At 42.4% G+C, this 24550-nt stretch overlaps 1 protein-coding gene across 9 annotated transcripts in view; it reads left to right on the forward strand.

Annotated features, from left to right (window-relative positions):
* The window catches only part of IHO1 (interactor of HORMAD1 1), a 48840-nt gene extending 24555 nt beyond the window's left edge, over positions 1-24285 (forward strand). For all 9 annotated transcript variants that reach the window (XM_083724297.1, XM_083724299.1, XM_083724303.1 and 6 more), the window contains 4 exons: positions 7253-7301; positions 7531-7606; positions 19045-19151; positions 22753-24285. In XM_083724297.1, the coding sequence (XP_083580423.1) occupies positions 7253-7301; positions 7531-7606; positions 19045-19151; positions 22753-23751 (1231 nt within the window). In that variant the 3' untranslated portion in view covers positions 23752-24285. The remainder of the gene's footprint in view (positions 1-7252; positions 7302-7530; positions 7607-19044; positions 19152-22752) is intronic.
* Positions 24286-24550: the final 265 nt, after the last annotated feature.

Consider the following 24550-nt stretch of genomic DNA (forward strand, 5'->3'; position numbering starts at 1 on the left):
TCAAGTTCCATTCGAGTGAATTTCGGGGGCAGGGAGGAATTTTCTAACAAAAAAATGCAGAGGAAATGCCTTATGGCTGAACAAAAGCACTGCTACACTAGTCTTTATGTTTTGATTAAAAGTAGGCCATGATTAGAATGATTGGTATGTTTTGAGGGAATAAATGTGTTTTTAAAATGTATAGCTTTATCATATAAACAATCATTTTAGAGCTGTGTGTTCTACTGATATTGCAGCCTCCCTATGGCATTCTTTAATACACGCTTTGTTAATAAGAGAGGATTAGGATGGATGGACCCTAAGAAAAACCACAGAAGTTTTTCCTCCCTTTAGCAAGCTATGTAATAACTTCAGAACCAAGTGTGAGGGATTTTAATGATTCCCCCCTGTGGAGTGATGAATAATTCCAATTTGGTACATATTATGTTCAGGAAAAAAAGATGCGAGAAAGATATGAAAAAAGTGTTTGTGTGTTCTTGTAGGAAAGCTGTATTTTGATGGAAAGACTTCAGGCAATTGTAGTTGCTCAAATGATTATCTCTCCTCTGACAAAATACATTGAAAAGCTTCTGATAAGACAACCATTGAAAATCTATTGGGAAACATTATCCACAAGCAAATTAAAAGCAAGATTGACAACCATCTGATTTTATAAACATTTAGAGAAAATTCTAAATGCAGATTTATTGTTTCAAAAAACCTTACGCAATTTCTTCTTGTTCCTTCATAATCTCCTTACCCAAAGCATCATCCCTTATCATTATCATCTACATCTGCAGAGAATTGTTGCCTTTGAGCTTTGTTCTCTCAATGTAGGGTTCCCTTTTGGTTTTTCTGAGCCAAATATAATGCAAGAGCCATTATTTCCCCCCTACATGTGGCAAGTTCTAACATATGCTTGACCACTTTTGATTGGATTTCACATGGGCAATTCTCATCTACCATTCCTGCTATCTGAAGATACGTATCTTGTTCATTATCACCCCACCTCCCACCTTTCACGTTTCCCCCCACTTCAGCTACTGATCTTGTTGCTGCTTGCAGAGCTTGTGCCTATACAGTGGTACCTCAGGTTAAATACTTAATTCGTTTCGGAGATCCGTTCTTAGCCTGAAACTGTTCTTAACCTGAAGCACCACTTTAGCTAATGGGGCCTTCTGCTGCTGCTGCGCCGCCGGAGCACGATTTCTCTTCTCATCCTGAAGCAAAGTTCTTAACCTGAAGCACTATTTCTAGAGTCTGTAACCTGAAGCATATGTAACCTGAAGCGTATGTAACCTGAGGTACCACTGTATACCAGGGCTGAGCAGAAAGAAGTCTCTGTGAGGCCATACCTCTTTTATGCCACACAGAGCAGCATTGCAAAGGATAACTTGAGTACTAGCCCTTTGCCATAATGTAACAAATACAAATCTGGAACTGTATTTGGCATCTTCTGTTGAAGATGTTGTTCTTTCTTAATCAGGGACAGGGAACTGGCAGCCCATGGGCCAGGCGTGGCCTGTGGCATCTTTGGATCCTACTTGCAGCCTCAATGCCAGTTGTGCCCGATTAAAGCTTCTCTTCTCCCCCAAGCCTAACAACTGTGTAGATGGGGGTGAAGTTTGTAGAGGGGGGAAATGCAGCTGGAGAGGAAAAGGTTAACCTTCTAATGCACACTGCAGCCTTATCCCCCAAATGCTTCCTCTCCTGCCCCCCCCCAAGGAAGAAGCTGATTAAGATTATATGTCATTTTAAATGTGTTTTTGGGAGAGGGGATTGTGGAGGTCCGCCCCCCCTTTTGTTCTTGTTTTTGTTATGTATTTTGTGTTTCTTCATTTTGTGTTTTTATGCTGTGAAGCAGCTTGAGCTCTTTGGATGAAGGGCGGTTGGTTGGTTGGTTGGTTGGTTGGATGATAGATAGTGTAATGGTTCTAGGGGTTGCTCATGCGTAAATTGGCGCCACACCTGGCTGGGTTGCCTGAGTGAACCCTTTCTGTCCGGACAGCCACTTGCCCATGGCTGTCTCAATCGCTGGCAGATTCCGTCAGTGGGCACTTCTTGAACTTCTTCCAGCAAAGAAGCTCTTTGACGCCTAGTCTCCGCCTACTCTCCCTGCGCGGAAGCCTTTTGCGCAGGGAGGGTGTGGGCAGCGGAGGACCCGTGCTCTCCCCGCTGGTCCCCGGCAAGGAGTCATGGAGCCACCTCGCCGATTCCTCCATCTGCCCCCCTTCTCCACTGGTGCTACGCTGATTTCCTTCCCCAGAAGATGGACTGCTTCTCTCCCTCCCGGGACGCTCTCCGGAATCCCTCTGGAGCCCTCCCTCTCCCTCTGGCTCCGATGGCAGTTCCCTGACAGACAGACAGACAGACAGACAGACAGACAGACAGATGATAGATAGATAGATAGATAGATAGATAGATAGATAGATAGATGCTGGCCTTCTGCTCTGGCACTGAGCAACACAAAGGAGGACATTTAATTTAAGTCAGTAGTCTTCAATCTTTCCTGACCCAAGACCCTCTTTTAACCCAAACAAGGATTTGGGAACCCAGGCCTTTCTTTTTAATAATATATTTGTGTGGTGGCAGTGCTGCTGTTGTGACCCACACCCAGTAAGTACTGGGTCCCAGCACCCCAGTTGAAAGCCAGTGGACTCCCTGTGTGGGAACACTGTCCCTTTAACTGGGTTGTGCCTAAGTGCATCATGTGAGACTGGAAGGCCCCTCTGGGTAGCAGAATGATTAAGCAACAGGTAAGCTATGCCTTTCTATAACAGAGGCTCCTCATCTTGTAAATAATAAAGTTTATAAAATGTTTATGGACACCTCTCTCCTCTACAAGAATTCTCTATTCAAATGGATACATATCCGGCATAAAATTATTTTAGATCTGCAACTTTGTTTTGATGGTTTTGTGCAAAATCAAATTATTTTCTTTACAACATTGTTTTTATCTTGGGTTTTCAAACCTTTTGCCTTCTAATTTCCAAATTTAATTTTCATCTAGGTTTATTGACAAGTTCACTATGTGGTATGAGTTTATCTAGAGTTCAGTTAAAATGGAAGAAACTTGGTTGTGTTGAGTATCACGGTTCTGTTTTGCTTGATCTTCACAAATCACCACAACTTTGTTCCTTACGGCCGCTCTTGGGAAGTTGCCAAAAAGTGCTTCTAAATTAAAATTAATTGGCGTGTTTGTCCTCTAGGAACAAAGTCCAAAAAAGCTTTCTGCGGGCTTGGAGGAGAAATTTTCCACTGCAGCAATTTGAGGTACTGAAAAGGCAGGCAGCTTTTCAGTTTATAGTTTACAAAGTTCCTACATCTTGAAACGTCAAAGAAACCTCCAACCTTTTTCCTCTGTTATTTTCACTAAAGTCTTGAGGACTGTATGAAACTACATCAAGGGCCATTGCTGGTCCTCAGACTGCAGGTTAAGAACTATATTCTTGAATAAAATATTGGGGGTAAGATGTGGTGCACGCACACCTTTTGAACGGCACTGTCCATAAACTGGGGGAAGGAGCCGTCCCCTCAAACATTTCATTGGGAGAGCCAAAGCCCCCGAAGCCCCTAGTGTGGTGAGCCAATGTGGTGTAGTGGTTAAGAGCGGTAGTCTCGTAATCTGGGGAACCGGGTTTGCGTCTCCGCTCCTCCACATGCAGCTGCTGGGTGACCTTGGGCTAGTCACACTTCTTTGAAGTCTCTCAGCCCCACTCACCTCACAGAGTGTTTGTTGTAGGGGAGGAAAGGAAAGGAGAATGTCAGCCGCGTTGAGACTCCTTTGGGTAGTGATAAAGCGGGATATCAAATCCAAACTCCTCTTCTTCGAGGAGTTGGCTCCTATACTCTGGGCACCTTCATTATATGACTTTCAGATGATGCTGATAATACACCTCTTTACCCAGGCTTTTGACATTTGAGGTGTATGTTATTAAGGCCCCCTTATTTTTATGGTTATAAATTGCTTTTAATATTGTGCTTTAATACTGTAACCTGCCCTGAGACCTCAGAGTGAAGGCCTATTAGGCCAGCTTTGCAACTCTGCTTCCCTTGTGTAGGTTACTTTCTGCTAGAGAGGGAACTGCAAGGCTAAACAATGCAGAGCCTGCCAAGCTAGCTCTAATCTAATTTCATACCTTTACATGACACCTATCCATGGTGTCAGTAACGTGACTTCTTGTTGAACCTCTTGATGACATGAAGAAGAAGAAGAGTTTGGATTTGATATCCCGCCTTTCACTCCCCTTCAGGAGTCTCAAAGCGGCTAACAACCTCCTTTCCCTTCCTCCCCCACAACAAACACTCTGTGAGGTGAGTGGGGCTGAGAGACTTCACAGAAGTGTGACTGGCCCAAGGTCACCCAGCAGCTGCATGTGGAGGAGCGGAGATGCGAACCCGGTTCCCCAGATTATGTGACTGCCGCTCTTAACCACTACACCACACTGGCACATGTTGTCTCCCACTCCACCCCACCTCACATGGAAGACTTCCACAGGTGAATAGGAGTTGGATATAATGCATTGAGAAAGCTCATTTCCCATAGTAATAATTGCAACCTTCTTGTAAAAGGTCAATATACAGTAGTAATTTTGTTGCATTGTATTCCTGTCAGTTGAAATATTAAGCAGGACTTACTTTCTCCTCTGTAATTTCTGTGTGCCCACGCAATCATAGGTGATCAGACATTTCCTTTGTTTTGAGACATTCTAAGACTGGGTTCACCACAATGCTAAACAGGCCACTGTTTTCCCTTTGTGATGCTTTCTCTGTGACAAACATAGCTTCATTTCATATACAGTGGTGCCTCGGGTTACAGACGCTTCAGGTTACAGACGCCACTAACCCAGAAATAGTACCTCGGGTTAAGAACTTTGCTTCAGGATGAGAACAGAAATTGCGCGGCAACCCATTAGCTAAAGTGGTACCTCTGGTTAAGAACAGTTTCAGGTTAAGAACGGACCTCCAGAACGAATTAAGTTCTTAACCAGAGGTACCACTGTATTCTAGTGCTCATGCCATTTCATGCATATTATAAGTGTAAATGTTTTAATTCTCACCTATGCTTCTGCCTCTTCTCCTGCTGTACAATTCTTGAAAGAGAACGTACCTTTAAGCTTTATTTTAAAAAGGACAATGAAAAGCATGACAGCATTGCTGCCACTAGCAAGATCTCCCTTTCCTTGTTTAATGAATGCCAGAGACTGCGGTGGATTAACACTAACTCTTTTATTGTCTATGTGTTGTTGTTTAGTCGTGTCCGACTCTTCGTGACCCCATGGACCAGAGAACGCCAGGCACCTCTGTCCTCCACTGCCTCCCGCAGTTTGGTTAAACTCATGCTGGTAACCTCGAAAACACTATCCAACCATCTCGTCCTCTGTCGCCCCCTTCTCCTTGTGCCCTCCATCTTTCCCAACATCAGGGTCTTCTCCAGGGAGTCTTCTCTTCTCATGAGGTGGCCAAAGTACTGGAGCCTCAGCTTCACAATCTGTCCTTCCAGTGAGCACTCAGGCTTGATTTCCTTCAGTATGGAGAGGTTTGATCTTCTTGCAGTCCATGGGACTCTCAAGAGTCTCCTCCAGCACCATAATTCAAAAGCATCAATTCTTCGGCGATCAGCCTTCTTTATGGTCCAGCTCTCACTTCCATACATCACTACTGGGAAAACCATAGCTTTAACTATACGAACCTTTGTTGGCAAGGTGATGTCTCTACTTCTCAAGATGCTGTCTAGGCCTGTCATTGCCCTTCTCCCAAGAAGCAGACGTCTTTTAATTTCGTGGCTGCTGTCACCATCTGCAGTGATCATTGAGCCCAAGAAAGTAAAATCTCTCACTACCTCCATTTCTTCCCCTTCTATTTGCCAGGAGGTGATGGGACCAGTGGCCATGATCTTCGTTTTTTTGATGTTGAGCTTCAGACCATATTTTGCGCTCTCCTCTTTCACCCTCATTAAAAGGTTCTTTAATTCCTCCTCACTTTCTGCCATCAAGGTTGTGTCATCTGCATATCTGAGGTTGTTGATATTTCTTCCGGCAATCTTAATTCCAGCTAGGGATTCATCCAGCCCAGCCTTTCGCATGATGAATTCTGCATATAAGTTAAATAAGCAGGGAGACAAAATACAGCCTTGTCGTACTCCTTTCCCAATTTTGAACCAATCAGTTGTACCATATCCAGTTCTAACTGTAGCTTCTTGTCCCACATAGAGATTTCTCAGGAGACAGATGAGGTGATCTGGCACTCCCATTTCTTTAAGAACTTGCCATAGTTTGCCGTGGTCGACACAGTCAAAGGCTTTTGCATAGTCAATGAAGCAGAAGTAGATGTCTTTCTGGAACTCTCTAGCTTTCTCCATAATCCAGCGCATGTTTGCAATTTGGTCTCTGGTTCCTCTGCCTCTTCTAAATCCAGCTTGCACTTCTGGGAGTTCTCGGTCCACATACTGCCTGAGCCTTCCTTGTAGAATTTTAAGCATAACCTTGCTAGCGTGTGAAATGAGTGCAATTGTGCGGTAGCTGGAGCATTCTTTGGCACTGCCCTTCTTTGGGATTGGGATGTAGACTGATCTTCTCCAATCTTCTGGCCACTGCTGAGTTTTCCAAACTTGCTGGCATATTGAGTGTAGCACCTTAACAGCATCATCTTTTAAAATTTTAAATAGTTCAGCTGGAATACCATCAATTCCACTGGCCTTGTTATTTGCAGTGCTTTCTAAGGCCCATTTGACTTCACTTTCCAGGATGTCTGGCTCAAGGTCAGCAACCACACTACCTGGGGTATACGGGACATCCATTTCCTTCCTGGAAGGAATACCTCCCAGACACATTCTCCTGTTCATTTTACATTTGTTATTCCTTCACTTCCTCGGGTTGCTGGCACCGTTTTCAAATGTTTCCTCTTCCACAAACCTACCATGTCCTCCCCCCCCCCATTTTCTTTTTTCCCATCATCAGATCTTAGCAGGTAAAACTGACTTGTTGAAACAAAGTTCTCCTACAATTACTAGAACCCCTGATTTAGCACTTGCCATCTGTCAGCATTTCAGAAAAACAAGTTCACTGGGGATTCTTGCTAATGGAATTTACTTGACTATAGAGGTGAAAGTTCCACGGAGATAAATACTTAAATGAGGAATTAAAATGTGTTAAATCTACATTTTGCTGTGTGGTGCATGCTGTCTCGTGAGATTATCTTGGCTTTTCCCTGTATTTGCATTTGACTAATTTGCATACAAATTCTGTGTTTTTTGTGTGTATCTCCCATTCAGCGAGCTTTTAAACACCTTTATTTTGAACACTAAAGAGAGTCTTCAAAGGGTAAGTGAAATCAAATTATAAGCTGGAAGCAGGGGTGGGAAATGTTTCATGCATTTCTCCTATTTTCTAATTAATAGAGCATTTGCCTTTTGTCATGCCCTATGATAAAATATAATTGAACCTTTGGTTTGAATGCTTGTCGATTCAGCTGGAAACACTGACTATACTGAAAACACCATAAGGGAAATGAATAAATATTAAGTCTTTCACAAAACTATTTATTTTGCAGCTGCACTTTTCCTTGGATAAGTTTGAAGAAACTCTGAAATCTATTTTGGATGGCTTCGGAAGCTTTTCTAAGTTGAGTAAGTACTTGGACTATTTCTATTCCCATCAGAGTGTGGAGGTCAGACTGATCATTGCATCTGCATCTGTTCATAGCTACGGGGGACCTTTCCAGGTGCTATAGTTTCACCTGGGTGATCATGAACCAGCCACTATCACCATAGGAAATGCAGTGATTTACTGTATTAATTTCATATTTATCCTATCCTTCCTCCAAGGAACACATTTTTATCCTCAAAAGAACCATATCAGATAGCGACTTGGCAAAAGGTCACCCAGTAAGCCTCAAGGCTGAGCAGGAATTTGAACACAGGCTCTCCTGTGGCACTCTAACCACGGTGTGATCCTGGCTCTCCACTTGTTGTGAATGACACACTAGTTATCCACGTCTCTAGTAAATGACTTTTGCCCCGTGAAAGCATGACTGTTTGGGGGTCACTTATTGTGGGAATAGTTTTACAGTGGTATCTCGGGTCACAGACACTTAAGGTTACAAAAGCTTCAGGTCACAGACTCCGCTAACCCAGAAATAGTACCTCGGGTTAAGAACTTTGCTTCAGGATGAGAACAGAAATCGTGTGGCAGCAGCAGGAGGTTCCATTAGTTAAAGTGGTACCTCAGGTTAAGAACAGTTTCAGGTTAAGAATAGATCTCCAGAATGAATTAAATTCTTAATCCGAGGTACCACTGTATTAGTGCCTTGGAAGGGAGGGGTGGGGCATTGTTTGGTGCACTTGAGGCATGTTGGCAAATCTACCCCTCTGCTTAGCTGTGTTACTTTCCCTCCATCTCTCTCCCCTGTGAACCCCAGAAATTGTGCACCTATCCTTTCCATGGTTAGAGCACTCACTTCTGAAAATGAAGGCTCTTTCCCTATGGAGCCAGCTCATTTTCCCACACTAATGCTACCCCAAAACCCTTTTCACTTAGGTGACTATGGAAGTGGCGCCTGAGGTGGCTAATACTATTATTAGTCCACTTTAATTGCCCAAAGCTAAATATATGGTATGCTCTTGAATCCCTCCTGCAAAATAGTGACAGCCTAGAGGCACTTTAGATGCACCAACAGTGGCAAATTCAGACACGGAATAGGAGTATGAATTCTAGTATGGCATGACTAGAAAATTTGGTTTGAATAACATGGAACTAATTTCCTTTTTTACTGAAGGAGAAAGCGCAGCCATGAGCTAAGGATTTACATAAGGTAGTCCAGGAAGTCTATCGGCAGGCTGGGATTTAAATATTAAACTCATATTGAAGTATAATTGAAACACTGGCTACTATATTGGAAAAATTGCTTTGGACAGGTGCGTGCGTGCGTGTGTGTATGTAAAAAACTGCCTGCCAATTATTTAAAAGCAAAATATGTTAGTATTGCTTGAAAACTTAGCTATCTTCCTATAAGGCATTGTAAGTTTTCATATACCAGAACACTTGGCATCTGCCGTATTAACAAACCATATTTCAGCAGAATGTTGCATCAGCCATGTTCAGCATATTGCTTCTTCCATTTACACCGGTTCATCTGTACATATCTGGTTGCCAATAAACACTGCTGCTCGATTGGGATCACAGTGGTGGTTAATTATCTTCCTACCATTAAGTAACTGCAGTGGAGTCTTGGAAGGATATCAGTTAAATGTGTTCCCTTTGAAATCCAAGTCTCTCACCTCCTGCATCTGGTGCAAAAAGATGAGAAAGTTTTCCTCCAAGTGACAGGCATTTTGCAGACTGCAGCTGTCAGCGTGTGCCTCTAGGAGAATATTGTATATATTATATGTTATTGGTAGATAGGGAAAGCAGCAGGAATTGGGTCGATGTATTAGACTTCCCAGTGTATCAAATGGGCAATGCCCTAGTCTCTAACTGCTGTGAATATAGGGAGTTTGTTTTGAGAATGTGGCCTCATGTGAAGAAGGCAATGGCTTAGCTCATTTTAAGCTCATTATTTAGAGTTGTGCTGCTCATAACTAAGCTGTTACTCCTTTTCCTTTTTTGCCTCTGTGCCTGGCTGTGCAGTTCGTCAGCTGGGGAAGGCGGGGAATTTTCATAGACATATATGCCATTGATTTAGCACAGTGGGATCCAAAAACGTTTAATGTAATAATGACTTTAGGAGAAATCTCAGCTTTCCTGCTGCTTGGCAGTTTTTTCACTGGCAGACATTAGAACGAAACCTTCCACACGGGCAGTTTATTCCATCACCATCCATTGTCCTGCCATGTGGTTCCTCCTGGCCTTAACCCCAGACAGCTTTAGGTGTTCTAGATGAGGCATTAAAACAGCACACAAACTCAGCTAAGGGAATGTCACCTAAGCTCAACTTTGGGAACTTCACAGCTAAGTGGCTCATCCCAATGGGAACTTGCATAGCGAGGTCCTGGGCCCCGCAGTTCCCTTAGCTAACAAACACACAGACACGAATGTTTAGGTTAATGGGATAAAATAGGACACAACTTTATTGGTTACAGATGTGAGTGGTTTGGCTTAGGCATTGGGTAAAACCAGACTATATCCTGACTCCTGCCCATCTGCAGGGAGTCTCATAAGGGTAAACCAAAGGTATGGGGAGCCCTATTATATACATCAAATCGGGGCACCCCCAGGGTCCCAGTGGGGTCGTGCCATGGCCCTAGCCCACGGCCAAGCTTCAGACAGGAACCACGCCCCCAGATCCCTTTAACGGGTACCCTTAATTTGGAGGGACAGGTGGAGGCCACCACCTCCTTTCCCATAAACAAGGCTTACCCATTCCCTAACCTTACAAAGTTGTGACAGTTGCTACAAGGTAGGCGAAAACCAAATGGCTGGTGCCAATTTGCCAAGTGGAAAAATTCCTACCTGGTCCCAACAATATGGCAGCCGACCTTAGTCCATTGCAAGGCTGCTGTCAAGCAACATAAACATGAGGAGGTGAAAGGAGGTCACCCCCTGGCCATGCTGTTGTTTAAACTGCTAATGGCCATGCCCCTAGCTATCCTGATTGGTCAGCCGGGGGGGCGTCAAGAGGCCAGGAGTCCCTATGACGTGGGTGGCATCCCTCCCACAGCCAGGTCACTGGGAAATCCCAGGTGCCCTCCTGCAATACTGAGAAGCGGGGCAGACTTAATATCACCTTCTATTTCCATAGCTTGTTGGTGCCCCCATACTCGGCTGCACAGCAGCACCCTCCCCACCATTGCATCTTTATTTAAGAATTCATGTGCTGCCCTTTAGCGGGGGAAAAACACATATTTTCAGGGCAACTTACAAATAAAACAATGAGTGGCTAAGTAAAATACATTGTGAAACAACAATATTATTTTTAAAACAGCAGATAAAGGTAGCATAATGGACCAGAGATAAAACTAAGATTAAAAGACCCAGAATATATATATATTCATATTCACCTTTTCTTCCAAATATCCCCTAATAGTGAGCAATTCAAGCATATATGCTGAAATTCTGCTATGAAAGGAAACCATCTCCCATCTGCTGCTTCACAGAAGTGCTGACCTAAAGGTCAGATGTACCTTTCAAAAAGGACTCAGCAGAGCAAGCCCAGATTCTCCTTTGTGCACTGCTTTTGACTTGACATACATAACAGCAAATCAAGCACTGACCAAGCTGTCTGTTTTACATTTCCTTGCAGGCTTCAGGTCAGCTGTCCACTTAAAACAGACCACTAGCAAATTTATTTTATTGAGCTAATGTTTGTTTGGTGCACCCTGTTTTGCCTTAAACCCCCTCGCCCACTCAGTTTCAAAAGAGTTGGAAAAATTGCTCCCATGAAGAGTAGGGGGAGTTGCTGTCCGAAGCCCCTAGGCAAGCGAGCACAGTTAAAACATCTATATCTCATGTTTCCAAACTCAAGGCAGCTTTTCGCATTTGTATTATGAACAAATTGTGCAAATTATTCTAACCAGTAAAACAAACAAAACATTAAAACCGTTAATGTTAACATTCTAAACATTTGTTTTGCATAACAGAGTCTGACTTCCCTTTTAGTTTTATACAGTATAACATAAATGCAAAAGCTACCAGAGCCTTTCAGGCTCTTTCTGCTTCCACTGTTTGGAGGCAGTATGCTTCTGAATGCCAGTTGCTGGGACTCAAAAGTGGGGAGGGGGTTGTTGCCTTCAGGTTGTGCTTGCAGGCTTCTCATAGGCATTTGTTTGGCTGCTGTGAGAACAGAATGTTGCCTACAGATCTAGGACAGCTAAACTGGTGTCATGTTGTTGAAGGACCATATTTCTTATGGTTGGAATTCCCACTCATTATTACTGAATGGGCTCTGCATTGGTACCATCTATAACATCAGATTGCTGGGTTTACCACCAAATAATTTATTCTCTGAAGATTTTGAGTTATACTGATTTGTTTCAAGTGTGCAGTTTCTAAATATATGGTAAACTAACACAATGTGGAGAACGTCTGACGTGCAATTTAGAACTGGCTTATTATTTACTAGCTTTCTTAGCGAGCAATTAGAAAGAAACTCGCATATTCCCCCAATTGTTTTCTCCCAGCTTGTAACACTGGCATGTGTGCATGGATAGTGCCAAAGTGCATATGCACCCTAGAGAATTGTGCCCCAACCATGCCATAGAGCAGCTTGGAAATCTGTCTGCTTCCTTCCTTCTGCCCATAGCTGTCAGCTGTCCCTTATTTTGCGGGAAGGTCCCTTATCCCAGCGCTGTGTCCCGCTGCTGTCCCTTATTGATGATGTCCCTTAAATTTCCTGGGTTTCAAAGGAAGCAGCTCCTCTCCCTCCCTCCCTGCCAGCCTGGGAGGAGGGAGGCTCCAACTGTGTTGCTTGGCTGCGTTGCTCACCCAATAAGGAGTCTAAGAACGACTGGGGGTGGAGCTTGCATGCCTTGTGCCGATCAAATCGGCAGCTTTGCCTGGGGACTCGCCTTTGCTCAGTGCTTCCCAGCGGAGAGGTGACGGTGGTTTTCCTTGCTGCATCCCCTTTGCCGGGTTGCTGCGCTGTGGGAACCACCGCTTGAGGCTTTGTTTGGCTGCTGGCTGGGCTTTCTGCCTGTGGCTTGTAGGGGCTCAGAAGTTGAACATACCTGTGCTTTGAAAATCCCTTATTCTAGCTGTTGATCCCTTATTTTTGAGGCTGCTGGTCCCTTATTTTCAAATCTGTAAGTTGACAGCTATGCTTCTCCCAATACGGATACACCTGAGAACAAGTGTGGATGGGGGAATGGCTAACCTACAACATGTCTGCAAGAAACAATCAAGAGAATTAAGCCAAATCTAGAGCATATATTTACCAAACAAAAAGTAGTATGGTTGTGCGGCGATCTTTGAGAGTCTGATTGAAAGTAAGAGGCCAACGGTTAAGAACATCTGTGCATGCACTTACAAAGTAGTCAGCTTTGCAGTTAACACAGCGTAACAGCAATCAATGAGAGCTTCATTGAAAGTAAAGGGCTTCCTTCAAGAACTTTTGCATATATATGTACAAAGCAGCCAGGTCAGCCTGACTGCTAATTCTACATTTCTCAGATTTGCATTGCATTCCAAGCAAAATAAATTATTTTTGGGGTAAATGGCACTCTAAACAGCGCACCTGAACATTACAAACTAGACAAATTCAAATCCATGCCTGAAATTACAGACTTCAGCAACATATCTGAATAATGTAGTATCTGAATGAGCACAAAGCAAAATAATTGTCACTGAAATTATTGTGTATGAATGGAGTCAGAGATTGGACATAATTTGTCTCTCGGTTATCTACCCATCACAGTAATGGGGTGCTGTGGCAAACAACAACGATACGATCAAAGGTGTCATTATCCTTGCTAATGTAGCATGTCTGAAAAATTGTTGTATGTACAAGCTACATTAGCAAGAAACGCTTCCTCCTTGATTGTGACTACTGCAGCTGATGTGAGGACTTGGAGTAACCCATTAAAATATTTAGAATTAACTAATGCAACATCTACATAATTGCAATGGGCAACAGGTCTGCAGACAGGAGCACATGGAGGTATTCCTTGGTGTAATTCATAAACATAGGAAACCTTTCTAATAAGTAACAAGAAACCAGAGGCCTTCCTTTTGGGCATTGTTGACCAGAGGGTGTTAAAGAATGATCGAACATTATTTATGTATGCAACAACAGCAGCAAGGATACTCGTCGCTAAGTATTGGAAAACTCAAGATTTGCCCACGCTGGAAGAATGGCAGATGCAACTGATGGACTACATGGAACTTGCAGAAATGACTGGCAGAATCCGAGACCTGGGAGAGGAAGCCGTGGAAGAGGATTGGAAGAAATTTAAGGACTATCTACAAAAACATTGTAAATTATATGAGTGCTAAGAAGGATGAGAGATTCGAAAATAACAGGGCCCATAAAGTTAGTTGACAAGATTATGAGAATGAGTGATTTTTATGAGAAAAATAAATTTTGAATAAATATTGTGTTAAAATTAGGTATTTAAGACCTAGATAAAAATATTCAAAGTTAGGGACAAAACATTGGAAATGTGTATAATAAGAATTGAAACAAGGTGATAAGTTGCTGGCTAAAGTTTTATAAATTTGGAACGCAAGAGCGGGAGATGTGAGGAAGTCCAAAGGATGAAGAAAAGATGGGTACTACAAGATGTTAAATTTTATGTTTGTTCTTTTTTCTGTCTATTATCTGTTTATTCTGTCTTTTCTCTACTGTATTAACAAAATTCTTAATAATTTTTTTTAAAAAAAAAGTAACAAAGGTAGATTCAACAAGCCTGAATGCTGCCTGCTGCTGGGCTATGGTGACTGGCAGTAGTTCTCCAGGCTTTCAGACAAGAGTTCCTTTCTTAGTCCTACATGCAGATGCCAGAGATTGAACCTGGGACCTTCCACATGCAAAACATGAGCTGTAGCCATTTCATTAAAGAGAAACACCAGCTTTGATATCTATATACTGGTGTCATGGTGCCAAAGAACCATATTTCTGAATACAGTGGTACCTTGGGTTACATACGCTTCAGGTTACATACGCTTCAGGTTACAGACTCCGCTAACCCAGAAACAGTTTCAGGTTAAGAATGGACCTCCGGAACGAATTAAGTACTTAACCCGAGGTACCACTGTATACCCCTTCATGGATCACTGCCTTGCCGTGGCGAAGGGGCTTGGATAACTCAGAGAAGCTATGAGCTATGCCGTGCAGGGCCACCCAAGATGGACAGGTCATAGTGGAGAGTTCTGCTTCACTGACTATGTGGAGACTTCATTGACATAGTGTAGACTTCTGCTTCATTGTCTATTCAAAAGCCTTTGACTGTGTCGACCACAGCAAACTATGGCAAGTTTTAAAGAAATGGGAGTGCCTGATCACCTCATCTGTCTCCTGAGAAATCTCTATGTGGGACAAGAAGTACAGTTGGAACTGGATATGGAACAACTGATTGGTTCTAAATTGGGAAAGGAGTACGACAAGGCTGTATATTGTCTCCCTGCTTATTTAACTTATATGCAGAATTCATCATGCGAAAGGCTGGGCTGGATGAATCCCAAGCTGGAATTAAGATTGCCGGAAGAATGTCAGATGTGCAGATGACACACCCTTGATGGCAGAAAGTGAGGAGGAATTAAAGAACCTTTTAATGAGGGTGAAAGAGGAGAGCACAAAATATGGTCTGAAGCTCGGCATCAAAAAAACGAAGATCATGGCCACTGGGCCCATCACCTCCTGGCAAATAGAAGGGGAAGAAATGGAGGCAGTGAGAGATTTTACCTTCTTGGGCTCCATGATCACTGCAGATGTATGTATGGAAGTGAGAGCTGGACCATCAAGAAGGCTGATCGCCGAAGAATTGATGCTTTTGAATTCTGGTGCTGGAGGAGACTCTTTAGAGTCCCATGGACTGCAAGAAGATCAAATGTATCCATTCTGAAGGAAATCAGCCCTGAGTGCTCACTGGACGGACAGATCCTGAAGCTGAAGCTCCAATACTTTGGTCACCTCATGATAAGAGAAGACTCCCTGGAAAAGACCCTGATGTTAGGAAAGATTGAGGGCACAAGGAGAAGGGGACAACAGAGGACGAGATGGTTGGACAGTGTTCTCGAAGCTACCAGCATAAGTTTGACCAAACTGTAGGAGGCAGTGGAAGACAGGAGTGTCAACCACCACCACCACTGTATAGGCACCTGTTGGTCCTAAACTGGATGAACACCCTTGCTAAGTCAAACAGGATTGTAATTTCTTAGGTGCTGCACTGTGTTCACAGATTTTAAAAAGGGAACCCTTATACTGCCGGTGTCCGACTTCATAAGAACAAGCAGCAGGTGGCTGGATGGGTTGCTGTCCATCAGTGAAACACCTGTGTGGAGATTTGATTAAACAGCTCTCCCGAACTATACAGTTCTAAAGATGACTTCCAGACTGCTGTGCCTTTTCTCAAGTCATCTGAAAGCACCCTTTGAGAAACTGACACTGTCTCCACTGGATGGTGTCACCAGGAGAATTGCTGAGAATTACTGTAAAAGTTCAAGATTCCCATTAGGACTCTAACCCAAATAATACATGAGGCTCGGCATTCAAATCCAGTAATTTACGGAAATGGATGGGTTTTTGAGCAAATAAATTTAGAAGCCATGCCCAGGGCACCAAGACTTCACAGGGCTGCTTAAAACTAATAAGCCCCAAAGCGATTGTGTTGGCTATTAGTGGAGAAACTGTCACTTAGCAGTATTATTTTTTCTTTGAAAGGGAAAAGAAAGATAACCCATCATCTGCATTCTGCTTTCAGTCTATAGCCTTGTGCGGTAATGTATTAGCCATTAATAAGGATAACCGCCATAGAGGGAAAGAACCTTTTTTATTTCAGGAAACTTGTCTTAGATGTAGCAGCTAGACTTTTAATGAGGCTTTTGCTTTTTGTCTAGTTTTTGAGCAAGGTTGACTGGGGTCAAGTAATATGCTTGGCTGTGACTGTGGCATCAGTGATGGATCTAAATGTGCTTCTGCCGTGAAAACAGCTATAGAACATTTATAAAAAATAATAATAATGAGAAATGATGGTACTGTAATAACACAAAAGGAGTTTCTTATTTAATCGTATGTGTTGATACTGTACAAGAGTGATGACCTTTTGGAAAACGGTGATAAATTCGATTCAGTTGAGGAAATGATGAATTGTAAAATACCCTGAGATCCACTAGTTTGCCAGATGGATTATATGAAAGAAGCAGTGTGTAAACAGGAGATAATCTTGAATTTGATAAGCTGCAAGATTGACTTTACTGACTTCAGTGAACTATTGAAAAGCATCAACTTTCCTGACAAAATGTGAATGGTTAGGAAAAGTGTGGAATATATTAAAAATGTAAAAAGGGTATTATATATGAAAACAAAGGTCAGAATAGATGTACCACTTCCTGTCTCATTGGCATTGGTTATTAGCTATACACATCAGGAGGAATTCAGTGTTCTACTAAGGCGATCGTTCTGTTAGAATCCCTTCTCTCCTTCTGAAGCCCATTTTGACGAGTCCCCCTCTCCAATGTTAACCAGGGTGGCCAAAGCCACCCATATCCCCAAATTAGGCCTGAAACCACAACAAAAGTGGTCTACATAATGTTTCATCATAGAACAAAAACAAGCACAGCAACACAAAATTCCAATAGTTCGCACAATCTTTTATTTCCAATGCTAAGTGTGTGTGTGTGTGTGTGAGAGAGAGAGAGAGAGAGAGAGACTGAAATAAATTGATAAATTGATTTCCTCATTTTTTGCTCCATCACCTCTTCCTCTGTTGTCTGTCCTGTGTTGCCTATCCTGTGTAGCCTTTTAGAATGTAGGCTTCTCTGGCAGGGAGTGTGGTGTAGTGGTTAAGAGCAATAGACCTGTAATCTGGGGAACCGGGTTCGCATCTCCGCTCCTCCACATGCAGCTGCTGGGTGACCTTGAGCCAGTCACACTTCTCTGAAGTCTCTCAGCCTCACTCACCTCACAGAGTATTTGTTGTGGGGGAGGAAGGGAAAGGAGATTGTTAGCCGCTTGGAGACTCCTGAAGGGGAGTGAAAGGCGGGATATCAAATCCAAACTCTTTTTCTACTTCTTGCTATACGTAGAGTACATAGCACTATATAATTAGTCAATACTAAAAATTATCAGGAAATTAACTACTGTACAAAGTTTTGCACTTTTTTTGGCACTTTCCCCATGCCTGAGTAAAAACGCAGAATACACAGAACCCAAAATATGTATACTGAGGCCTGTTAACTACGATCGAAATTATTGCAAATAGCAGTAGCCAATTTGAAGTTCTTGGCAGAGGCTCTTCATGGGCTTGCAGTGATAGCTAGACTTGCAGGAGCCAGTGTGGTGTAGTGGTTAAGAGCGGTGGACTCGTAATCTGGTGAACTGGGTTCGATTCCCTGCTCCTCCACATGCAGCTGCTGGGTGACCTTTGGCCAGTCACACTTCTCTGAAGTCTCTCAGCCTCGCTCACCTCACAGAGTGTTTGTTGTGGGGGAGGAAGGGAAAGGAGACTGTTAGCCACTTTGAGACTCCTTAGGGTAGTGATAAAGCGGGATATCAAATCCAAACTCTTCTTCTTCTCTTCTTCTTCTGCATGCTCTATGTGTTATGTACCAAAAATCAAGCAAATAATAACCTTGATGATGTTGATGATGATGATAATAATAATAATATTTGTATACTGCCCTTCATCTGTAGATCTCAGGGTGGTTCGCAGCATAAAAATAGAAGATAAAAACACAAAATACGTAATAAAAACAAAACAAGCCATAACCCCACCTCCCCCTACTCTGACTTCTCTTATAGCTAATTCCTTTGTGGATATATCATTGGCACTGTACACTTACTTCCTGCTTGCAGCAAATGGGGCTCTGGCTTTTGTGGGAGGGGTGGAATGTGGTATGTGGTGGACCAGATGGGCCTCAAAAGTTCTTTCCAGCTCTGTTATTCATAGTGTGGGGTTGTTGTTCTGATTAACAAGCATGCGCTATACAAACTGTACAAAAGTTTTGCCTTTTGAGTGCCACTTTTTTTAAAAAAGCAAGTGGCATTTCCAAGAACCTTCCACACATGTCTCATCTTAGTCATTGGTAGAACTGTGGCATGATGATGTGTATTGGGTTGGGATGTGCTGTGAAAATACCTTGAATTACTTGGAATTATATGGAAGAGATCGGGCTAGGGATCTGTATGTATAAAATAAGAAGCAAGTGGGCTTTATAACATTTATAACATTTATAAAATGAATCTTCCTTCGTTGCACATGCCCACTTGGAAGCACCATTGTGTCAGTTTTAAATAACACTGTGGTGGTGGTGGTGGAGACATTTTCTAGTTCTCTTTGTGAAATGTTGCACCCACTTCATAACCCACAGTATACAATTTCATTCCAACCTCGCTGAGAAACACTGAGTGGCATTTTATCTTTGACAGAGTAAATGTGACAGGATAAATGTGGTTTGTATTGATTTCTGTGTCTAGTGCAAGAAACGTCTCAATCCTATTATGAATTGGTGCTGAATGCTCTGAGAGACAAAAATGAAATGGAACAAGCATTACTAGGAGTGGAGAAGAAAAGGCTGGAAAACGTAAGTGTGGAGATTGTTCTACTTTATTTAGCTGAACTCTGCCCCTACTTCTTCTTTTCTCTCTTCAGAAAATGCAGACTAATTATCGGATGGTGCCTTCAGAGACACATCTGTACATTTCCTGTAATGAAATAATAATCAGCTTTTTAGCTGTAGTGCATTGTTGTCAGGGACTGTAGTTTGCCACAAACAAGACTCCAAAATGCCCCAAAAAACCCCCCTCAGCACTCGGGTTCACAACCGGCAGAATAAATTGGTCCCTCCACCATTATTTTTTTCAAAGTATCACTTATGTATAGACTCCTCTTTCAGGCAATGGGGACTTTTCACAGGAGGACTGCATATCCTTTTCTTTTTCTGGTGAAAATAGAGATGTCCTGTTTTGTATCCTCCAACATTTATCCTATGAAAAAGGGGAAAGCGAGACATTCTGGGATCAATCAGAAATTGGGACAGCTTCAGTAAATCTGGGACTGTCCCCGGAAAACAGGGTGGGTCTGGAATTGACATATTTTTCTTGGGATTGAGTGGATTTAACAAAAACAAGATTATCCAGTTTTATTAAGAAATTAGAAACTCATCACCTTCATTATCGTTTCCCCCTTAATAAAAAAGATACAAGTTCTCTTCTAAGCACACGTTTGATGAGAAAACATAAGCTACCAGAGCAGTCCAGGACATTTTTGTTAGGGCTCCTCTGGATGACCTATTTATTAAGCATTCATCCTGATTTGTTTGCACAAAGCTTACATGGAAGTTAGATTAAATTGAGTCTTTATTGCACATTTGTTCTGATTTGTTTGCGAGGAGGCTATATGACAATAGGCGTGTGTCGAGATTTGCTTGTGGAATGGAACATCCTTCTATTAATCATGCGCTTTTCCATACTTTGCAATGCTTTTCCCTGTCACTTTCCTAACTGCTAAAAGTCTTTTAAAAAGTGGATTTGTTGCACTAGTGTGTCAGGGTGCTTTAAGCTACTTTACTTGTGCAAATACTGAAACCCTGGAGGTACCTTCAGTTGTTTGTAGTGTACTCATGGCCAAAAAGAATTAGTTGCCTTTGGTAAGATTGCCCCCATGTAATTCTTACCTGTTGCAGGTGAGTGGGTGCTTTCAAGCCTATGAGAATTGCTCTGTATGAAAAAGAGGCATCAGGCACATTCAGAGCAGTGCTGCTATACTCTTGCCTTTGATTTGCAGAATAAATTATCTTGCCCTGAAATGCCAGTGCAACACCTCTGAAGTCAGCCTAACAAGGGATACGGGTTAATAAGGGTCTCAAGGATAGAATTAATCAACCAGGGTCACAAAGAGCTGTCTCTGTTTAAGATGTCAGCTTTCAAAACTGTACTATGCAGGAATCAAATATATTAAAAATGTAGCCTTCAGAACCTGGAACTCCTACGAAAATAAGGAAACTTCTTCAGTCAAAAAAGAGAAGTTAGGAATGTCATAAAATTAATGAAATTAGGTGAATAATTTGGGAACACTGTTTCATGAATGATCAGAGAAAAAGCCATGACATGAATAGAATGAATCTAAAAGAAACCAATGAAGAATAGGGATGCAAAAAAAAAGGGGGGGGGGGAGAATGATTTTGACTAATATCTACTTCCTTCTAATAATTGAAATTTCTACTCCAATAGGTAAAATATGCATGTGAAATGTCATTCAGGTCAATAAATTATCGGCTCACTAAATTATTCAGCTGAGTAAATTACAGTGGTGCCTCGCAAGACGAAATTAATTCGTTCCACGAATTTTTTCATCTAGCGAATTTTTCGTCTTGCGAAGCACGAAATCCCATAGGAATGCATTGAAAATCAATTAATGCGTTCCTATGGTCAAAAAAAGTCCAAACAAAGCCAAATTTGGTACAACAAGAGTTTATTAAGTGCTCTTTAAAGTCACACATACTGTAAAGAGCATTTCAAAATTCAAACCCAGAATTTTTTTTAAAAAACAGCAGAGTGGCCCAATGGTCACAGAAAATCATAAAAATGCAGGGGGGAAAACACAAGCTTCCAGATTCTTGCAAACCCCTCCCCAACTGTTCCCCCAGCCACCCAGCACACAGAAATTCAAATCCAGAATTTTTTTTAAAAAAACAGCAGAGTGGCCCAATGGTCACAGAAAATCATAAAAATGCAGGAAAAAAAACCACAAGCTTCCAGATTCTTGCAAACCCCTCCCCAACTGTTCCCCCAGCCACTCAGCACACAGAAATTCAAATCCAGATTTTTTTTTAAAAAAACAGCAGAGTGGCCCAATGGTCACAGAAAATCATAAAAATGCAGGAAAAAAAACAAGCTTCCAGATTCTTGCAAACCCCTCCCCAACACCAAGTCCTTGAATTCCAAACACCCCAACCCAAAATCCAACCCCCCCAAAAAAAGTTTTAAAGGCTTAACTTACCAAATGGCTGCAAAAGAAGTTTTGGAAAAGCTTCAAAACTCACCAAAGTCTTTAAAAACCTCAAAAAAGGCTACTATGTACACTGCGTTCTATGAGTTGCTCCTCAAAGTCGTCGCAACTGTATTAATGGTGTTAAGAAAAAGGAAACAAACTTGCAAGACGTTTTCGTCTTGCGAAGCAAGCCCATAGGGAAATTCGTCTTGCGAAGCAGCTCAAAAAACGGAAAACCCTTTCGTTTAGCGAGTTTTCCGTCTTGCGAGGCATTCGTCTTGCGGGGCACCACTGTATCAGCACTCGTCCATTCATGAAAGTGAGCGGTATCGTGATGGCTATGTTCTGCCTCCATACTTTGAAGTAACAATGCTTCTGAAAAGCAGTTGCTGGAAACCACAGGAGAGGAAGTTTTTCTTGTTCCTGGGTCCTGCTTGTGGGCTTTCCACAGGGATCTGGTTGGCCACTGTGAGAAGATGATCCTGAGCTAATTAGAACATTGATTGATCCATGCTCCCTTCATTATTTGTTTTGTTTTGTTTTGTTTTGTTTTGGTTTTAGTTTTTTAGAATTGAAAGCCTAGGACCCTCGTACCTACGGGACCGCCTCTCCTGGTATGTCCCACAGAGGAATTTACGGTCTTCAAATAAAAACATCCTGAAGGTCCCAGGCCACAGAGAGGTTAGGCTGGCCTCAACTAGAGCCAGGGCTTTTTCGGCTCCAATCTGGTGGCATGCTCTGTCACAAGAGACTAGGGCCCTGCAGGACTTGACATCTTTCCGCAGGGCCTGCAAGACGGAGCTGTTCTGCCAGGCCTTTGGTCGGGGTTCAGTCTGACTCCCTCTCTCCCAATTTTTCTCACAGGCTCATATAAGTTCAGCACAAACAGTTGGGCCTGGTGAGCATTTAAGGTCCCCAACCCTAATCTGTGGGTTGCCATCTGATTGGATTTTATTCTGATCCTGATCTGATTTGAGGATGTATTTTAATTGATTGTCTGATTTTATGTTAATGTGTTATACATTTGATGTTAGCCGCTCTGAGCCTGGCTTCGGCTGGGGAGGGCGGGATATAAAAATTATTATTATTATTATTATTATTATTATTATTATTATTATTATTATTATTATTTCTGTTCTAGATTGTGAATTCGTACCATCTAATGATTCTACTCCCCTCATCACTTTCCACAGAAAGATACAGAGATTTCAGATCTGAAATCCAGCCTTCAATCGCTGACGGAGAGTTTGGAGCAGCTCACAGCTCAGCAGAAAGAACAACACTTGAAGCTCTGTGAGCGGTTAGAACACCTGCAACTCCCTAGTCTCCTGGCTGATTTGCAAACATTCATTTCTGCACCCAGAGTACCAATTCATATAAAAGATAGTGTTTCCCAGACTTCCCCAGACATGATGTCCAGACAGGTACCTAACAATTCCCACTCAAGTGATGCTCCTCCAAGCAGCCTGGTCATTTCTACTGCCACAGCCTCACAGGGCAAAGAAAATGCTGACATTCAGCAGAGCAGCCGTTCTGGGGCTGGGAGCCGTGATGCTAACCGTCCTCATTGCACCTGCCGTTCCAGTGCAGACACCACTGCAGGCAGCCGCGAGGAATGCTTGTTATATACTCAAGGACCAAGTCTATCCACACCGCTGAGGAAAGTAATTAAGAAAGGCAGCCGGGCAAAGGGACTTAACACTCCAAAGCAGCCACATTTGAAGACTCACAACGACAGTGCAGACAGACACAAAAATGAGAAGCTGGCCAAAGAGAGCATGATACAAATTAAAAGTGGAGGAAGCAGGGTGAAAAGAGAACCCCCAAAATATAGCGAGAGGAAAATACTTTATTCCTCCAGGAAAGGAGGAAATCGTTCAAAGGTTACTACTAATGCCAGACAAGGGTTTCCTAAGTCCATCAAGTCTCCACACCTTCTGCTCCAATTCCATGAAAATTCACAGAATATACCAAATATGCCAGTAACGTCCGGAGTTAAAAAGAAAGTGGATCTTTCTTGTTCAAAAAACAATAGTTTCTGGGCAGGCTCCTCTCCAGAAAGCTCTTTTTCTGAAAACCAAGTGAGATGGCTCAATCTCTCTGATGATTACTCATCTGCTTGTGGTAAACCAGCCCAGCAGAAGACTAGAACATATTGCCCGTTATTTTTTGACAGTGATTTTTCTGATTAAGAGTGTTCTCTAAAAGATGCTTCTTGTATGGAATCATCTTAGTAATAGGTTGTTATGAAAAACTTTTGTGCATCACAATCAGTAATATGCTCCTTTCTGCAAAACTCCCAAAATGCATCACTATAACCTTGAGCAAAATTATCTATACCTGGCTTCCTTTAAAAAAAATATGTATTGGGCCTATTAAGATGTTCCTTAACCAGATAGAAAACCTGGGGTAAGTCTCAGACTTCCTCATCCTTTACAATCTGATCTTAGGCTGTACCATAGTCTAATAAAAGCAGGAACTCCATTGAACCTGCCTCCCCCCGCAGAATCCATCCCCAGAAAGAATAACTGATTTGGGAGATACACTATGTTCAAACAAAATACAGCATAGATCTGCCTTCATTTTCCCCCCATGTCAGACACTTAAAGGGTTGAGACATCTCAACAGGCCCTTTGATATCCTTCTTCTCCCCCAAAAGTGTGTCATCTAAAAACAGAACAAAAATCTGTTGTGTGTGTTGTATCCAATAAAGCTGTTATTGTTTACTTCGGGCAGTGCTGGTACAGTAGGTTTGGGCAGGGGAACAGAGTAAAAGATGTAATTGCTTTTATTTCTGATGTGACTGTTTGAAAGGTGTTAGTTAAGTGTGCATAATAAAAGTCCAATAGATAGTTATTGGTGCGGTACCAATAAAGTTGGAAACATTCTTGTAATTGAATGTTTCCGTAACACACATCCCACAGACGTGTGGGAAAGCAGCACCATGTGGCTTGTTGGTGTATGCGTGATAAAGAATTCTTTATGGAGTGG

This window comes from Podarcis gaigeae (genome assembly GCF_964106915.1).
Source record: "Podarcis gaigeae genome assembly, chromosome: 2".
Lineage (NCBI taxonomy): Eukaryota > Metazoa > Chordata > Lepidosauria > Squamata > Lacertidae > Podarcis > Podarcis gaigeae.